Source organism: Vigna unguiculata, chromosome 3 (genome assembly GCF_004118075.2).
Source record: "Vigna unguiculata cultivar IT97K-499-35 chromosome 3, ASM411807v1, whole genome shotgun sequence".
In the NCBI taxonomy this organism is placed as follows: domain Eukaryota; kingdom Viridiplantae; phylum Streptophyta; class Magnoliopsida; order Fabales; family Fabaceae; genus Vigna; species Vigna unguiculata.
The window spans coordinates 8346799-8362724 of NC_040281.1; the positions used below are offsets into that span (position 1 = coordinate 8346799).

The 15926-nt window shown below is 37.0% G+C and overlaps 2 protein-coding genes across 4 annotated transcripts; one reads left to right on the top strand and one right to left on the bottom strand.

Moving 5' to 3' along the window:
* The first annotated feature begins 1052 nt into the window (after positions 1-1052).
* LOC114178768 lies at positions 1053-5130 on the top strand. The gene is made up of 6 exons (XM_028064853.1): positions 1053-1208; positions 2300-2398; positions 3559-3842; positions 4478-4616; positions 4718-4770; positions 4866-5130. The coding sequence occupies exons 1-6, from the start codon at positions 1053-1055 to the stop codon at positions 5128-5130; spliced, it is 996 nt and encodes a 331-aa protein (XP_027920654.1).
* A 3675-nt stretch (positions 5131-8805) lies between these two features.
* On the bottom strand, positions 8806-15645 carry LOC114176684 (transcription factor LUX-like). 3 transcript variants are annotated; one of them, XM_028061798.1, is made up of 9 exons: positions 15298-15645; positions 14908-14975; positions 14298-14342; positions 13667-14046; positions 13362-13438; positions 13221-13257; positions 9931-10105; positions 9461-9848; positions 8806-9339 (listed from the first exon to the last, which is right to left on the bottom strand). In XM_028061798.1, exons 4-9 carry the CDS (start codon positions 13980-13982, stop codon positions 9196-9198), a joined length of 1137 nt encoding a protein of 378 aa, XP_027917599.1. In that variant the 5' UTR covers positions 13983-14046; positions 14298-14342; positions 14908-14975; positions 15298-15645; the 3' UTR covers positions 8806-9195. The 3 variants fall into 3 exon arrangements, with proteins under 3 accessions (XP_027917599.1, XP_027917597.1, XP_027917598.1); XM_028061796.1 differs by lacking the exon at positions 14298-14342; XM_028061797.1 differs by lacking the exons at positions 14298-14342; positions 14908-14975.
* Positions 15646-15926: the final 281 nt, after the last annotated feature.

Sequence of the window (15926 nt, forward strand, 5' to 3'; positions counted from 1 at the left end):
ATACAAAGCAGTTCTAGCTTTCCTTACCTGAAAAACAAGTTAGTAGTTGGATCCCTAGGCACAAATAGTGAACGCAACGACGTCTAGAGCGGATTAATGAAGTGAAGTGGAGTTCTGGTCGGAGTTCCCTTGGGGGTTGGCAGCTAACCCTAGCAGAGCTTTGGAAAGGAAAAGAGGCAGCGTTAGGTTCAGATTGTCAAGTGAGGCTGAAAGGGGGAACCCTAACAGCTTTAGGGCCTCTGCACTCTATGGGCCAGCCTTTAGGCCCAACGGATCAAGGCCAGCCCTTAGACATTAGGGTAGAAAAGGAAGCAGATTTTTAATGGCCTTACACTTTCTACCCGCATTTATTAATTAATTAATTATTTAATTAATTAATTTTCACGGGTTTTACATCAATGCCTTGGTGAAAAGGTCAGTGATGAGTTTAGATTGAATCAATATTGTGATGAAGTAATGGTTGATGAGAACATGTTTTGAATGTTCATGATGATGAGTATGATTAGATGAAGATAGAAAATTCACTGATATTTACATAAAAGTATAGTGGTGGAGGAAATTTGAACCAGAATGCTACGATAAAGATATAATAGATTGTTTCTTTGACTTCCTCAATAATAAAGCATTTCTTAGAAAACATAAAACTTAGTTGACTTTTTTTTGTCTACGCAACTTCTCCAACAATTAACATCAACATAGACAATAAGATTAAGAGAATTATATGTTAGAAAGATTAATCCTTGACCAAGAGCTTATAGGTTTAGTTCGATTCAGTTCGGTTCATTTCAGTTCAATTTGGTTCAGTTCGGTTCAGTACGATTCGATTATTCTTGTTCGGTTCGGTCCGGTCCGATCCGGTTCGGTTTGATTTGGTTCAATACAGTCTGGTCTGGTCCGGTTTAGTCCAGTCCAATTCAATACGGTTTGGTCCGGTCTGGGTCAGTTCGATTTGGTGCTATTCAGTACGGTGCGGTTCAGTACGGTGCGGTTCAGTTCGATCTGGTCCGGTACGGTCCTATTCAGTGTGGTCTGGTTTGGCGCTATTATGTACGATGCAGTTCAATTTGATCTGGTCCCGGTACGGTCCTATTCGATGTGGTCTAGTTCGGTTCAATCTGGTTCGATGCCATATGATTCGGTCTAGTCCGTTTCTGTATGGTTCAGGTCAATATGATTCGGTCCAATCCGGTTCAATTCAGTTAGATCTGGTATGGTTCGATCTATTTCAGTGCGGTTCGATTTGGCCTTGTTCAATTCGATGCGGTTCAACTTGGTTTGGTCCGATTCGATCTGGTTCAGTTTGGTCTGACTCGGTTCGACCCAGTTCGGTTTGGTCCAGTATGGTTCATTTCAATTCGGTCCAGTTTGGTTTGGTTCAAACCGGTCTAGTTTGGTTAAGTTCTGAGCATCTTGGTTTGGTTCGGTGCGGTCCAATTCGGTTTGGTTCAATTCAAACTGATTCGATCTGTTTCGATCCAATTCAATTTGCTCCATTTTGGTCCAGTCTGGTTCGTTGCGATTCAATTTGGTCTAGTTCAGTCTGGTCTAATTTGGTCTGATTCGATCTGGTTCGCTTGGGTATGAGACAGTGTGGTTTGATTCGATTTGATTCGGTTCGGTCTGATTTGGCCCGGTTAGGTCTATTTTGGCGATTTGATCTGGTTCGATCTGGTCTAGTTTGTTCCGGTTTGATATGGTCCGTTCTGGTTTAGAGCAATTTGGTTTAGTTTAGAGCGGTTTGGTTCAATTCGGTCTGGTTTGGTTTGGTTCGGTTCGGTTTAGAGCGGTTTGGTTCGATTCGGTCTGGTGTTATTCGGTCTGGTTTGGTTCGGTCTGATTCGATCTGTTCCGATTTAGACCATTTTGGTTCGGTTCAGAGTAGTTTGGTTCGATTCGGTGTGGTTTAGATCAGTTCTGTCTTGTCTAGTTCGGTCTGGTTCGGTAAAGTCTGATTTGGTCCGTTTTGATCCTGTTTAGTGTGGTCCGTTTTGGTCCACTACGGTTTGGTGCGGTTCGATTCGGTCTAGTCCAGTCCAGTTTGGTCCGATCTGTTCCTGTTCGATATGGTCCGGTTCGGTCCTCTTGGGAATAGTTTGGTTCGGTTCAGAGTGGTTCGACTCAATTCGATCTGATCCGATTCGGTCCAGTTCGTTTCGGTCTGGTCCAATTAACTTGGGTTCAAAGCGGTTTGGTTCGTTTGGGTATGAGTTGTCTGGTAAGGTTCAGTCTGATTTGGTGCGGTTAGGTCTGTTCTGGTCATTTGATCTGGTCCGATTCGATTTGGTCTTGTCTTGTCTAGTTTGGTCCGCTTCGATCTGGTCTGGTCCGATCTGGTTCAGTCCGTTCTGGTGTGGAGCGGTTTGGTTCGATTCAGAGCGGTTTGGTTCGATTCGGTCTGGTCCGTATCAGTCTTGTCTAGTTCAATCGATTTGGTTCGTTTTGGAGCAGTTTGGTTCAATTCAGTCCGGTGCGGTTCGGTCTGGTTCGATTAGGTCTGGTTTGGTTCAGTTTGATACAGTCCGGTCTGGTTTGGTCCATTCCGGTTCAAAGTGTTTTGGTTCGATTCGGTGCCATCCAGTTCGGTTCTGTCTAGTTTAGTTCGGTCTGATTTGGTCCGTTTCGATCCAATTTAGTTTGGTCCGTTTCGATCCAATTTAGTTTGGTCCGTTTTGGTCCACTATGGTTCAGTGTGGTTCGATTTTGTCTGGTCCAATCCAGTTTGGTACGACATGTTCCTGTATGATCTGCTCTGGTCCGATTCGATACATTCCGGTTCGGAGCTGTTTGACTCGATTCGGTCTGATCCGGTTTAGTACGGTCCAGTTTTGTCTAGTTTGATTTTGTCTGGTCCGGTTCGGTTTGGTTCAAAGCGGTTTATTTCGGTTCAGAGCGGTTTTGTTTGATTTGGTTTGGTATGGTTTAGTCTGGTTTGGTTCGGTCTGGTCTGGTTCGGTCTGGTCCGGTTCAGTCTGGTCATGTTCGGTACTCTCCGATTCAGAGCGCTTTGGTTCGATTCGGCTAGCTGCGGTTCGGTATGGCGCAGTTCGATGTGGTTCAGTTCGGTCAAGTTCAGTTATGTCTGATTCGATCCGATTTGGTCCATTCCGATTCGAAGCACTTTGGTTCGATTCGGTGCGGTCCAGTTCAGTTTTGTCTGGTCTAGTTTAGTCTGGTTCGATTCGGTCTGATTTGGCCCCTTTCGATCCAATTTATTTTGATCCATTTTGGTCCACTATAGTTTGGTGTAATACGACTCGGTCTGGTCCGATCCGGTTTGGTCCGATCTGTTATGGTTTGATCTGGTCCTGTTCGGTGTGGTCCGGTACGTTCCGGTCTAGTACGATTCAGTGCGGGTTTGGTTTGATTCGATCTGATCTTGTTCATTTCGGATTGATCTGGTGGGTTTGGTCCGATCTGGTTCGATTTGGTTAATAGCGGTTTGGTTCGATTCGGTCTGGTCCAATTCAATCTGGTTTGGTTCGGTTCGATATGATTCGGTCTGGTCTGGTCTGGTCCGATTTGGTTTGATCTTGTCCGGTTGGATTCTGTTAAGAGCAGTTTTGTACAGTTAAGTGCGGTCCAGTTTGGTTCTGTCTGGTCCTGTCCAGTCTAGTTTGGTCTAGTCTGGTTTACTCTGGTCCGGTTCGGTTTGGTTCAAAGAGGTTTGGTTTGATTCCATCTGGTTCGGTTCGATCTAGTGCGATTCGGTCTAGTCTGGTTCAGTCTGGTCTAGTTCGGTCTGGTCTGGTTCAGTCTGGTTCAGTCCGATATTGTCCGATTCAGTTTGATCTTGTCTGGTTGGATTCTGTTAAGAGCAGTCTTGTTCAGTCCAGTGTGGTCCAGTTTGGTTCTTTCTGGTCCGGTTCGGTCTGTTAGGTCAAGTCTGGTTTGGTCCGGTTCGGTTCGGTTTGGTTCGAAGAGGTTTGGTTCGATTTGGTCTTTTTCGATTCAATCTGGTTCGATTCGATCTAGTCTGGTTCTGTCTGGTCTAGTTTGGTCTGGTCTGGTTCAGTCTGGTCTGGTTCGGTTTGGTCTGGTTTGGTCCGGTCTGGTTCAGAGCGGTTTATTTCGGTTTGGAATGGTTTGGTTTGATTCAGTCTGGTGTGGTTCGTTCTAGTGCGGTTCAGTGTGGCGCGGTTCGGTCAGGTTTGGTTCGGTCTAATTCGGTCCAGTTCGGTCTGGTCAAGTTCGATCGGGTTCGGTTCGGTATGATTTGGTCTAGTTCAGTTCGGTCTTGTCTGGTAAGATTCGATTTGATCTTGTTCGGTTGGATTCTGCTAAGAGCAATTTTGTTCGGATCAGTGCGGTCTAATGTGGTTCTATCTGGTCTGGTATGGTTCGGTCCAATCTGGTTTGGTCTTGTCCGGTTTGGTTTGGTTCAAAGAGGTTTGGTTCAATTCGGTCTGGTTCGGTTCGATCTTGTTCGATTCGGTCTAGTCTGGTTCACTCTGGTTTAGTTTGGTCTGGTCTGGTTCAGAGCAGTTTGGTTCGGATTGGAACGGTTTGATTCGATTTGGTCTTGTGCGGTTCGGTCTGGTGCGGATCGATCTGGCGTGGTTCGGTCTGGTTCATTTCGGTCTGATTCGGTCTGGTCCAGTCTGGTCAAGTTCGGTCTGGTTTGGTTCAGTTTGGTTTGGTTCGGTCCGGTTCAGTCCGGTCTGGTCTGGTCCGATTCGGTTTGATCTTGTCTGGTTGGATTTTGTTAAGTTTTGTTCAGTTCAGTGCGGTCCAGTTTGGTTCTTTCTGGTCCGATCTTTTCGATCTAGTCTGGTTTGGTCCGGTCTGGTTCGGTTTAGTTCAAAGAGGTTTGGTTCGATTTGGTTTGGTTTGGTTTGATATTGTTCGGTTCGGTCTGGTTGGACTAGTTTGGTCTTGTCTGGTTTGGTCTGGTCTGGTTCGATACGGTCTGGTTTAGAGCGGTTTGGTTTAGTCTGGTCTGGTTCGATTCGGTCTGGCGTGGTTTGGTCTGGTGTGGTTCGGTTTGGTCCGGTTCAGTCTGGTCTTGTTCGGTACGGTCCGATTCAGAGCACTTTGGTTCGATTCGGTCTGTTGCGGTTCGATATGGTGTACTTTGATTTGGTCCCTTCCGATTCGAAGAGGTCCAGTTCGATTCTGTCTGGTCTAGTTTAGTCTGGTTCGGTTCGGTCTGATTTGGTCCGTTTCGATCCAGTTTATTTTGGTCCATTTTGGTCGACTACAGTTTAGTGTAATACGATTCGGTCTGGTTTGATCTAGTTTGGTCCTGTTTGGTGGGGTTCGGTACGTTTCGGTCTAGTCAGGTTCAATGTGGGTTTGGTTCGATTCGGTCTGATCTTGTTCGATCTGGTTCAAAGAGGTTTGGTTCGACTCGGTCTGGTTCTGTTTGATCTGGTTCGGTTTGGTCTAGTCTTGTTCGGTCTGGTCTGGTTCGGTCTGGTTCAGAGCCATTTGGTTTGGTTAGGAACGGTTTGGTTCAATTCGGTCTGGTGAGATTCGGTCTAGTGCGGTTCGGTCTAGCGTGGTTCGGTCTTGTTTGGTTCGGTCTGATTCGGTCCAGTTCGTTCTAGTCAAGTTCGGTCTAGTTCGATTCGGTTTGGTCCGGTTTAGTCCGATTTGGTTCGGTCCGATTCGATTTGATCTTGTCCGGTTGGATTCTGTTAAGAGCAGTTTTGTTCAGTTAAGTGCGGTCCAGTTTGGTTTTGTCTGGTCCTGTCCAGTCTGGTTTGGTCTAGTCTGGTTTAGTCCGGTTCGGTTCGGTTTGGTTCAAAGAGGTTTGGTTTGATTCGGTCTGGTTCGGTTCGATCTGGTTCAATTCGGTCTAGTCTGGTTCGGTCTGGTCAAGTTTGGTCTGGTTCGGTTCGGTCCGGTTCAATCTGGTATGGTCCGATCCGATTTGATTTGATCTTGTCTGGTTGGATTCTGTTAAGAGCAGTTTTGTTCAATTTAGTGCGGTCCAGTTTGGTTCTTTCTTGTCCGGTCCAGTCTGGTTTGGTCTGGTTCGGTTCGGTTTGGTTCAAAAGAGGTTTGATTCGATTCATTATGGTTCGGTTCGGTCTGGTCTGGTTCGGTCTGGTCTGGTTTGCTCTGGTCTGGTTCGGTCCGATCTGGTTCAAAGCGGTTTGGTTCGGTTTGGAACGGTTTGGTTCGATTCGGTCTGGTGCGGTTTGGTCTGGCGTGATTCGGTCTGGTTCGGTTCAGTCTGATTCGGTTCAGTTCGGTCTGGTTCGATTCGGTGATATTCGGTCTAGTTTAGTCCGGTCTAGTCCGGTATGATTCGATTTCATCTTGTCCGGTTGGATTCTATTAAGAGAAGTTTTGTTCGGTTCAGTGCAATCCAGTTTGGTTCTATCTAGTTTGGTCCGATCTGGTTCGGTCCAGTCTAGTTTGGTCTGGTCCGGTTCGGTTTGGTTCAAAGAGGTTTGGTTCGATTCGGTCTGGTTCGGTTCGATCTGGTTCGGTTCGGTCTAGTCTGGTTCGGTCTGGTCTGGTTCGGTCTGGTCTGGTTCGGTCTGGTCTGGTTCGGTCTGGTCTGGTACAGAGCGGTTTGGTTCGGTTTGGAACGGTTTAGTTTGATTCGGTCTGGTGCAGTTCGGTCTAGTGTGGTTCAGAGCGGTTTTGTTCGATTTGGTTTGCTTTGGTCTACTATGGTTCAGTGCGGTTCGATTCAGTCTGGTTTGATTCGGTCTCATCCGATTCGGTCTGGTTCAATTTGGTCTGATTCGGTCTGGTTCAGTTCGATCTGATTCGTTTCGGTCTGGTCTGGTCAGGTTTGGTTCGGTGCGGTCCGGTAGGGTTCGGTCCAGTCTGCTCTGGTTTGGTCTAGTTCGAAGCGGTTTGGTTTGGTTCGGTGCAGTCCAATTCAGTTCGGTGCGGTCCAGTTCGGTTCGGTCTGGTTCTATTTGTTCTGATCTGGTTTGGTTCTATCTGGTCCAGTTCATACCATTTCAGCCTAGTCGAGTCCGATTGGATTGGGTTCGGTACGGTTTGGTTCGGTCTGCTTCGGTTTGATCCGGTCTGGTTCGGTTGGGTCATATTCGGTTTGGTCTGATTCAGTTCGATTTGGTCTGGTTCAGTCCGGTTCGATTCGGTTGTTACCATGAAATCTGAGCCATTGTTTAAAAAAAATTATCTTAATGAGATTTCTTAGACATTCTGTTCCACCCGCTATATCGGGTCACTATCGGATCATCCATTTGTGGTCCCATGCACGTCTTGGTTTGAGGAGGGTATGTTGGAACTAGAGATGAAATAATTTCATAGTATGTTACAAGCCAATTTTATGAGATTAAATTAGACTTAAAGTTCACTCTAACATGGTATCTAACAATTTTTACATTATTTTTTTTTTATTTTGATGGATTTAAATCAACTACAAATTTTATGTTTCTATTTTAATAACATAACAATTTTTATAGATCGTTTACCAAGCGACGGAAACTATCTTTAACATCAAATTTTTTACTTTAGACATTAACTAAAATAAATTAAAAGTAAATAAAATTAATAATAACCTAATTGATGTAACATAACGTTATTTAATTTTATTATTTATATTTATTTAAGTTAATACTAACTAGATAAATACTAATTTTATTATTTATTTAAGTTTGCATCAATTAGAATAATATTAATGTAATATATCTTTTAATATTTATTTAAATTAACATATAGGTTTAACCAATATAATTTGATAATTTAAAATAAATTTTAAAATAATAATGTATTTCCATTAATATGACCAACATTAAATTGTTTTGATTAAAAATCAAGTTGAAAATTAATTATGAATTTGTGAGTTAAATTGAAAATAGCTACAGTCGATGTTTAAAAGTCGAAACTAATATTATTGTATATATGATATAAGTTGTGAATATTTAAACTGAAACTGAAATTAATGTATATGATTTTAGGATCCTTACACATGTGATATAAATTCATCATTATTTGACTTTTATTTATTAACATCCACTTTTAGGTATACATTTCGTTTTAAGAATCCGTGTTCAACCATTAGAGTTTAATGTTACCTATACTATATATCAAAAAGACAATCTTATTACAATTATTATTCTATTATTAATATTAATTTACGTTATTATTATTATTATTATTATTATTATTATAATGTCCATATTTTTTTATTATTATTGTTATTATATTAGCATTAATATTATTAATATTAATAATAGAGTTATTGTTAGTATAATCAAAAAACCAGTTTATTTTTTTTTTAAATACGTATTGATGAAAATCAATGTCAATTACAAATGATATTTGACTTGTGGTTCTCTTTAATTTTGATTTTTATGTACACGTGTTTTAATGTTGTCGTTGGATGGTGATACTAGATAATATATTTAGATAATATATTTTGTGATATTTGATTTGTATTCAACTTGTTTATAGTCATGTCTAGTTACTTGACATAGACAACTTACAGTTAAAAATTCTGATTTAGTTAGTTTGATAGCTCTCAATCTCATACACAAAATAATTAACTCACTTAAATATAATTATTCAAATAAATTGTCCATTTAAATATTACAACAATAATATTTAGTTTTGAAATATATAAAAAAAAAACAGTAAAACGTATGCGCGGTCTTCTACTGGTTTGTATACAGAATTCAATTACACAGTAATATTCACCCTCAAAAGAATGCTACACATAACCATTCATCAAACTAAAAAACACAATGTAGTACTAAGGAGAAAAAATTCCACGCTCATCATAAAACTCAGCTTGTGTGCAACTCAATATCTAAACTTAAATCCATGCATCTTCCTACTTAAATCTTCTTCTCGGTAGGTACAAGTAGCTAGCTCTTGCATTAAAGATCTCATTCACTGCATCTATATTCACACAAAACTTAAAGCAAAAACATGTTGCAATATTTCTTGTTTTCTTCTCTCTCTTTCATTTTACTTTGTGCCTAATCAAACCAAATATTGCACAAGAAAAAAACTCTCTTACAAACCCACTCGTAATCACGACCAACCACCATATTCATTTTACACTCAAATCCCATTTTTTATTGTTTTCTCTGGGTGTGAGGAGAAACCCTATGTACTGGCCAGCCCACACAATTTTAGTGTTGTAGCGATATATAATTCTGTAATTTTGTTTTAGTATCGATATATATATATCTTCACTCACACTGTATGAACGGCTAGGCTGTGGTATTTGCATTATACATTCACATGGCTATATAGATTCTATGAAAGTGAAAGTTTCGTGTTGATTTCTTGGGTTTCTCTGCAATGATCATTCTTCCCATCACTGTTCCCATCTCTCTGACTTAAACTCAGTCGCAGATCAGGCACCCACTGCTTCTCGTTCTGCATTTTTTCTTGATTCGACTGCATTATTTGATGAAAGCAAGTTCTTATATTAGAAAAAAATTAATGAATTAGAATTCAAATTTAGTAAGAAAAAAAATGCTTATACTATTCATTTCTTACTAAGCCCTGATGATGTTACCTTAATCCGAAATGGAGGTTCAAATTCTAGCTTGAAAGTGTTGGAATAGCTGCGGTGCTCATCGGAGTTAGATAGATGTTCCCTGATTCTTGTTTTGTTTGGTGAAGTTGTGGAGCCAAATTGATGAAGTAGAAGAGATTGTGAGTCAGTATTAGAAGGTAACCTTTTCTTCCAGGGGTGATTGTTCATGATTTCTAATGGAGGCCATCTTTTCTCTTCAAGAAATTGGCTTGGTCTCATGGGTGCAATGCTGGTAGCATCCATTACTTGAATTTGGTTTGAAGACATTGATCTTCCTTGCGTTTGTAAGGTTGCTGACCCAACTTCGTTGCTAAAGTAACTTGGTTTTCTAAAAGGTTGATGATTGTTGAAGAACCATTGTTGGTGTCTGGTGATAGATTTATTGCAGATTCGATTAAATTGGAAAACATTTGGAATGAATAATGGACTTAAAATGTTTGCATGGTTACCTTGAATGTGGGTGTGATAGGTTTGAAGGATGCAAGAGGCCATGGAAATAACTGTGATCGGTGTAATCACTTGCCAGAATAATTCCACCATTTCCCATCTTAAAATGTTGACGAGGATGGCTCACATGAGAAATACGACCAAGTTCGTGGGTTGATTTGTATGTTTCACTTAATACTGCAAAGAGAATGTGGATGAATATATAGTACAAAAGATCAACTAACATTACCTAAAACATACCCAGAATCTGACTAACAATAATTTCCAACACTATCAGCAAAATCACACTAATGGCATCATTGTGAGAAGAGAAATCTCATGTTCGGATAAAAAAAAAACTTATAATTCCAGTGCTACGATTGCTTTTAATCTTAAAATTTGAAATAGATAGAGATAAACAGATATCAAAATATTCTAAAACTGCCTTTTTTCAAAATTAAAACTTTCTCCATTAAAAATAATTATGTAAGACATTTACCTTGCAACTTTGTTTGATTCAACTGCTCTTTTTAAGAAAAGAGAGACCTAAAATAAATTGGACAACATTATACTTGAAATCACTTTGTTCAATAATTTCTTTTTACCTTTTTGAGCTTGTTAAAAAGCATGGCGTATTATGAAAAATCACACGGATAATGAAAATATGATCATCGGTTTCCCTAAGTATGATATTTTTAAAGCAAATTTGGATTCTTAATATAAACATTCTGCTTAGTTAAATTAATATAGTTTTGAATAGGAAATATTGAGATATACGTTGTCTGCATAAAATATTTTCAGATATTGTTTAAACCACCGTTTCTATTTATTTCCTAGTAAAGATTATACTTATAAGTTAAGAAAACAAGCCTAAGGATTAGCTTTATTTCTCAAGAAATATATTCACTTACTTAATGACCAAGTTTAACTCTAATTAAATAATAACTTTTGTAGAATATAAATTTAACAGATATAAGTATGATTTACTTTCATGACGTATATTAAATTTTAGATAATTTAAATATTTATAGTTAACTACGCAATTTTATGAAAGTCACATTTCCTACATATTGAAAAAACATTTTATGTTAAAATAAAGAATTAAAAGTTACTAATTTATATAAAGTTTTATACACTTATATAGTATCCGCAAGTTTTTGCATAATTTAAAAAAGAAAGTTTATTTTTCCTTTTTCTAACCAAATTATTTGGAATGTATTTTGGATAGGGACAAATTAGTAAACAATTATATGACATTGTTTAAGCATCCAAGTATTTCATGTATAAAAAAAATTGCTGATAAAAAAATTAAGAAATCTAAAAAGACTAATTTTTACACCGTGTTTTTAGGTGAATTCACTATTAAAGATGATTGGAAAACAAAGATTAAAGAATAAGTGACTTGTTTTTTTTTGGAGGTGACGAAAGGTGATAAAGAGTGCAAATTAGATAGATTTGTGGTAAATGCATTCCCAGTGAAAAGTGATAAAGAGTTTATACTAACTCTTTTTCTCTTTCCCTCAAAAAAAAAAACACAGTTTGAGTGCACAAATATGCATTACTTTATTTAAATGCTAGTTGATTTTTCCTCCATAGACCAGTAGTTCCAACTTCGATGACACCAATGTTTAGTTATTCCATATCCTAGTTGCTAAGTTAATATAATAAAATATAAAAAGAATACAAAATATGACACCCTGTCCATAACAATTTGTTAAGTTCAATGCAGATAATGGTTCGATCTAAATCACACTTCAATTTTCTTTGTTTGAATAATGAAAATGGTCAAATTTGCATCCATTTCAATTTCAAAATAACGAAAACTATAGTGTTGGAAAATTGAGTACTATCAGTAGTAAACATTTTCTTCACAGTGAACAATTATCTATATAAACTTAGTTCATGAATATTAATTCCATACTAACTTTTCTATGTATCGTGCGTTTAATTCCTTGATGTTTTTAACAATTATATTTTTCAATATATGTCCAATTTATCAATACTGTATTTAGTTTGTTTTAACCCATCAATGAAGGTGAGATATCTAAACTGAGTGAATATTGTTTCCATGTTCTCCGTTTTTTATCACCCTTATTTATATTTTATAGAGGAGGGTGTTAATTTGGAATTTGTATTCTTTATCATAATTTGTATTCTGTTTTTATGTTATAACTTTAAAATATATTTTAATATTTTGAAATATATTAATAATTTTTTTAATACATCATAATTGGCCTATTTTTTAAGACACAATAAATAAACAAATTAACAAACAATGATTAGCTACTATGCATGTTAAAATAGTTTTGTTGAGTAGCATCCATTCTGAGGCTTTAAGATTAATGGACCAACAAGTGGGAATCCCTTTTCCAAATCACACATTGTTGGTGAAAACTTCTAATTATTAAACAATTGTTGAGTATTATATTTGATAATTGAATGTACTGATTATAATAGGATTATTTAACCAAGTTTAATGATAATTGAAATGGAATTAGTAGTGAGCATGATAAAGCCCGAGAATATGTGACATTATTCTCATTATTTGTAATTCTAAGGTGATCGAAGTGACTTTGTAAGAAGAACAAACAAACCAACCTAAACAACAGCTAGTGCATTTGGATATAAAAGTCTTAAGGATTAAGAATCATATTCCATTTTTTATTTATTTTAATGGACGTGAAATTCTTAACATGTTTACTTTCTCTAAAAGGTTGGTATTTTTTAATAAATTCTTAACATCTATTATTGCGTATTGTTCTTATTTTATAAGAGATCTTTTAAGCAGATGTTTTAATTCTTGTGCTTTAGTTTAGCCTTCTTCTTTTTAAAAAAAAAATGTTTTCTCTCTAAGGAAAAAAAAAAAGTATTTGATATCACACCTTATAATTAAGCATAAAATAGTTATTTCTGTAGTTTAATTCTAAACATAAGAATATCTATTTAAATTTAAGTATAAAGAATCCAGTGCAAAATATTGATTATTAAGCGAAAGATCAGTCTTAACTTAAAATTCAAAATACTATATCAAGCCTTTATTTAACTTATTATGAGACTAACAAGTGTGATTAACATGGTCATTGTATGAGTTGTGAATTTTGAATACGGTATCTAACAAAATATGAGAGAGAGACATACAAAAGAACATAGTAATTAAATTATATCCCAAGCTTATCGAAATATAATTAAAAACTTTAAAAGTCAGATAAATAAATATATTAATATTAACTAAAAAAAGATTCTAATGTGATGAATAAAAAAAAGGGACTAAATTGCATTAAGCACGTTTTGCAAGATTTAGAATAGATCTTACCTTGCCCGGCCTCGTCGAGTTTCTTGCTCCGGTACATCTAAAATGAAAATTGCATAATATAAATTATTATTTATGGCAATTAAACATCAAATATCTTTCCAGGAAAAACTGCAATCGTATGAAACCAAGTTTTGTGGCTACCTGCAAATGACTCTTGACATGAGCAATGCTGAGTCCTCTCACATTCATTAGCTGAAGCACCAACTTCGGTGTTGCTCCTGCAACAATTGATGCAAACATTTTACGTCAAACAGTTCTTTTAGTAGTAAAAATTTGTTAATAAAGAATACAAATACTGCTCTAACCCTATTGCAAAAATCTTAACAACATCGAAGAATAAATAAAGACAACCTACAACGAATAGAAAAAGAAGAACAAATAAACAACACTTGACCTTAACTAAATCAAGTTAACAATCTAATCTTTATCAACATTAGATGACTTACTCTCTTGACCTCCAAGCCTTTCAACAGCATGCACAAAGGAAAGATGAAGTTCTGGTGTCCAACGAAGCCTAGGCATTTTCGATCTAACATATTGTCTCACACCACCTCTTCGTTCACTATTTCCTTCCCTTGTTATGCTGCTACTTTTATTTGTTGAAGTACCTTCATCCTTAGCTTCCTCGTACCTCTTATCATTGCCATTGCTATTATCTTCACTACTAGCTTCTTCGTTCAGATCAAAGGATGAACACTTTTGCGATGATCCAATTGAACTGTCATCAACCTGTTCATCACTCATCTCATATTCATCCGACATATTCGTTTGTTGTTGCTCAGGAATCAAATTCACCACTTCAATTATTTATTGTGTACAAGGCATTCTGAAACAAACACAAAATCTTTATATATTTTTAAATGTACAGATCAAAGTTGGCAAAATAAAGAATAACAGAATTGTGACACGTACGTAGTTTCTCTACAACATTTACGAAGCTTTAAAACTCATATAATATTATTATATTACAAGAAAAGAAAATCAGAGAGTAATGAACAGTGAGAAGTTATGGCACATATAGCTGTAGTAGGTCAAAATTCAAGAATTTTAGTGTTAAAGTGCAACCAACTTGTTTACCGTGAAGCTGTGAGTAAAATTTATGAGGATATGCCAAGTTCAGATCTACATATTTAAGTTGAAAGGAATTATAACTGAAGGGGTAGACGAAGAAATTTAGTGCTACTAAAAGGATGTAAATTGTATGAACACACGCTTGCTTTAGTTTGCTTTAGGTCATCTCATTTCCTTCTCAGGAAATATAACGATAAATATATCGTTTTAATTTAATCACTGAAACAATAAATTTCAAAAGGTTCCTATATATATTACGAGTTCAGGAGATTTACAAAACACACTCACATGATTATATCCATGAAGTCACAAATATTCATGCGTATAAACATTGGGCAGTGAATAAAGAAAACCAGGATATAGAGGAAGAGAGAGAATTTGTTCATTCCGAGTTAAAATTAACATTTTATAATCAATTTGTCTCCATTAATTTATCTATACAAACGTTTTAGGATATCTCGTGAAAAATGGTTTTTAGGACAAGAACAAAGTGCGACACTTGTATCTTGAAATAAGAACCATGGTTCTAGATATTAAGAAAAGATGTAGGATATGAAGAGAAAGGGTTATTGTTTTGCCCCTTATGAAAGATAAATTGAAAAGCACTGCTAATCACCAGGAACAAAACACATCTCAGGTAGGGAAATGCGGTTCAGAAGGAAGTATCCTGTGCTGAAGTTTTTTCTGCGAAATAGAAACATGATTGACTTAGAAATCCTCAACAGATTGAGTATGAATGAATTCAAGATGTTTCATAAGATAATGACAATTTTCGGGAAGTAATGATTAGAAGCAAAGTGAAAGAAATAGTATTCATATATATATATAATCATAAGAAACAAAGAGAAAGGTATATATTGATGATCCTAAGTCCGCAGAAAAAGGAGAAGGAGAAAGAAAGGCATGAAAAGGGTGGATTATATATATAAACTGGTATCGTCGATTGTTTGCCCAAGGAATCAAGAAAAGAAAAGAGAAAAGAATAGTTGGATTTTGAGTGTTTCACCTTTTTTCCCTAAAGTAGTTCCATTCACGATGCTGATGTGCCCTCTATAAATGAGTCTGAATTGTTTCTTTTGCAAAGCCTTTTTGATGATATATGAAGCTGCTCTTACATCGAAATTCCCAACATATATTGAGTGAGAGACATGTGTGTGGCCATGGAAAGATTGAACTGAATTGAGTGTTGGTATTGGATGATGGTGTTTGGAGGGGGAAAGAAGGAGAGAGAGAGAGAGAGAGAGAGAGAGAGAAGTGGTGTTTGTTTTTGGCATATAATTCAGCAGCAGAATTAGAGTCATAAGTTGAAGATATTAGATAGGGTTTTATGGGAGGAAAGAAAAAGAAAGAAAAAAGAAAATTTAGAATCAACAATATTCGGACAGGCTACTTGTTCTCCTTAAATTGTAATAAACCTACATAATGGATACAGATGTTGCTGGTCCCTTTTCCACTGTTGCAAATCATGTGACAATTCCTAACCTTTTTTTCTCTCCCTTCCTTGACAGTTGTAAAAATCAATCTACCTCTCTGTCTGTCTCTAACTAGCTCCTCATAGCTCGTGATTATCTTAATTGTTTCACCTGTGCTAGGGACTTCTCACTTTTATGTTAATTCTCTCTCACACACAATAAT

What these genes read in the sequence shown, in the direction of transcription:
- LOC114178768 (XM_028064853.1), top strand. Translation starts at nt 1,053, where the DNA reads ATGCAGTTCAATTTGATCTGGTCCCGGTACGGTCCTATTCGATGTGGT. An exon ending in GTTCAATTCAGTTAGATCTG is followed by an intron (nt 1,209 to 2,299) that starts GTATGGTTCGAT and finishes TGTCTTGTCTAG; the next exon opens with TTTGGTCCGCTTCGATCTGG. An exon ending in GTTTGGTTCGATTCGGTCTG is followed by an intron (nt 2,399 to 3,558) that starts GTCCGTATCAGT and finishes TGTTAAGAGCAG; the next exon opens with TTTTGTACAGTTAAGTGCGG.
- LOC114176684 (XM_028061797.1), bottom strand. Translation starts at nt 13,982, where the DNA reads ATGTCGGATGAATATGAGATGAGTGATGAACAGGTTGATGACAGTTCA. An exon ending in ATGTCAAGAGTCATTTGCAG is followed by an intron (nt 13,258 to 13,361) that starts GTAGCCACAAAA and finishes TTTTCATTTTAG; the next exon opens with ATGTACCGGAGCAAGAAACT. An exon ending in ACTCGACGAGGCCGGGCAAG is followed by an intron (nt 10,106 to 13,220) that starts GTAAGATCTATT and finishes TTCTCTTTGCAG; the next exon opens with TATTAAGTGAAACATACAAA.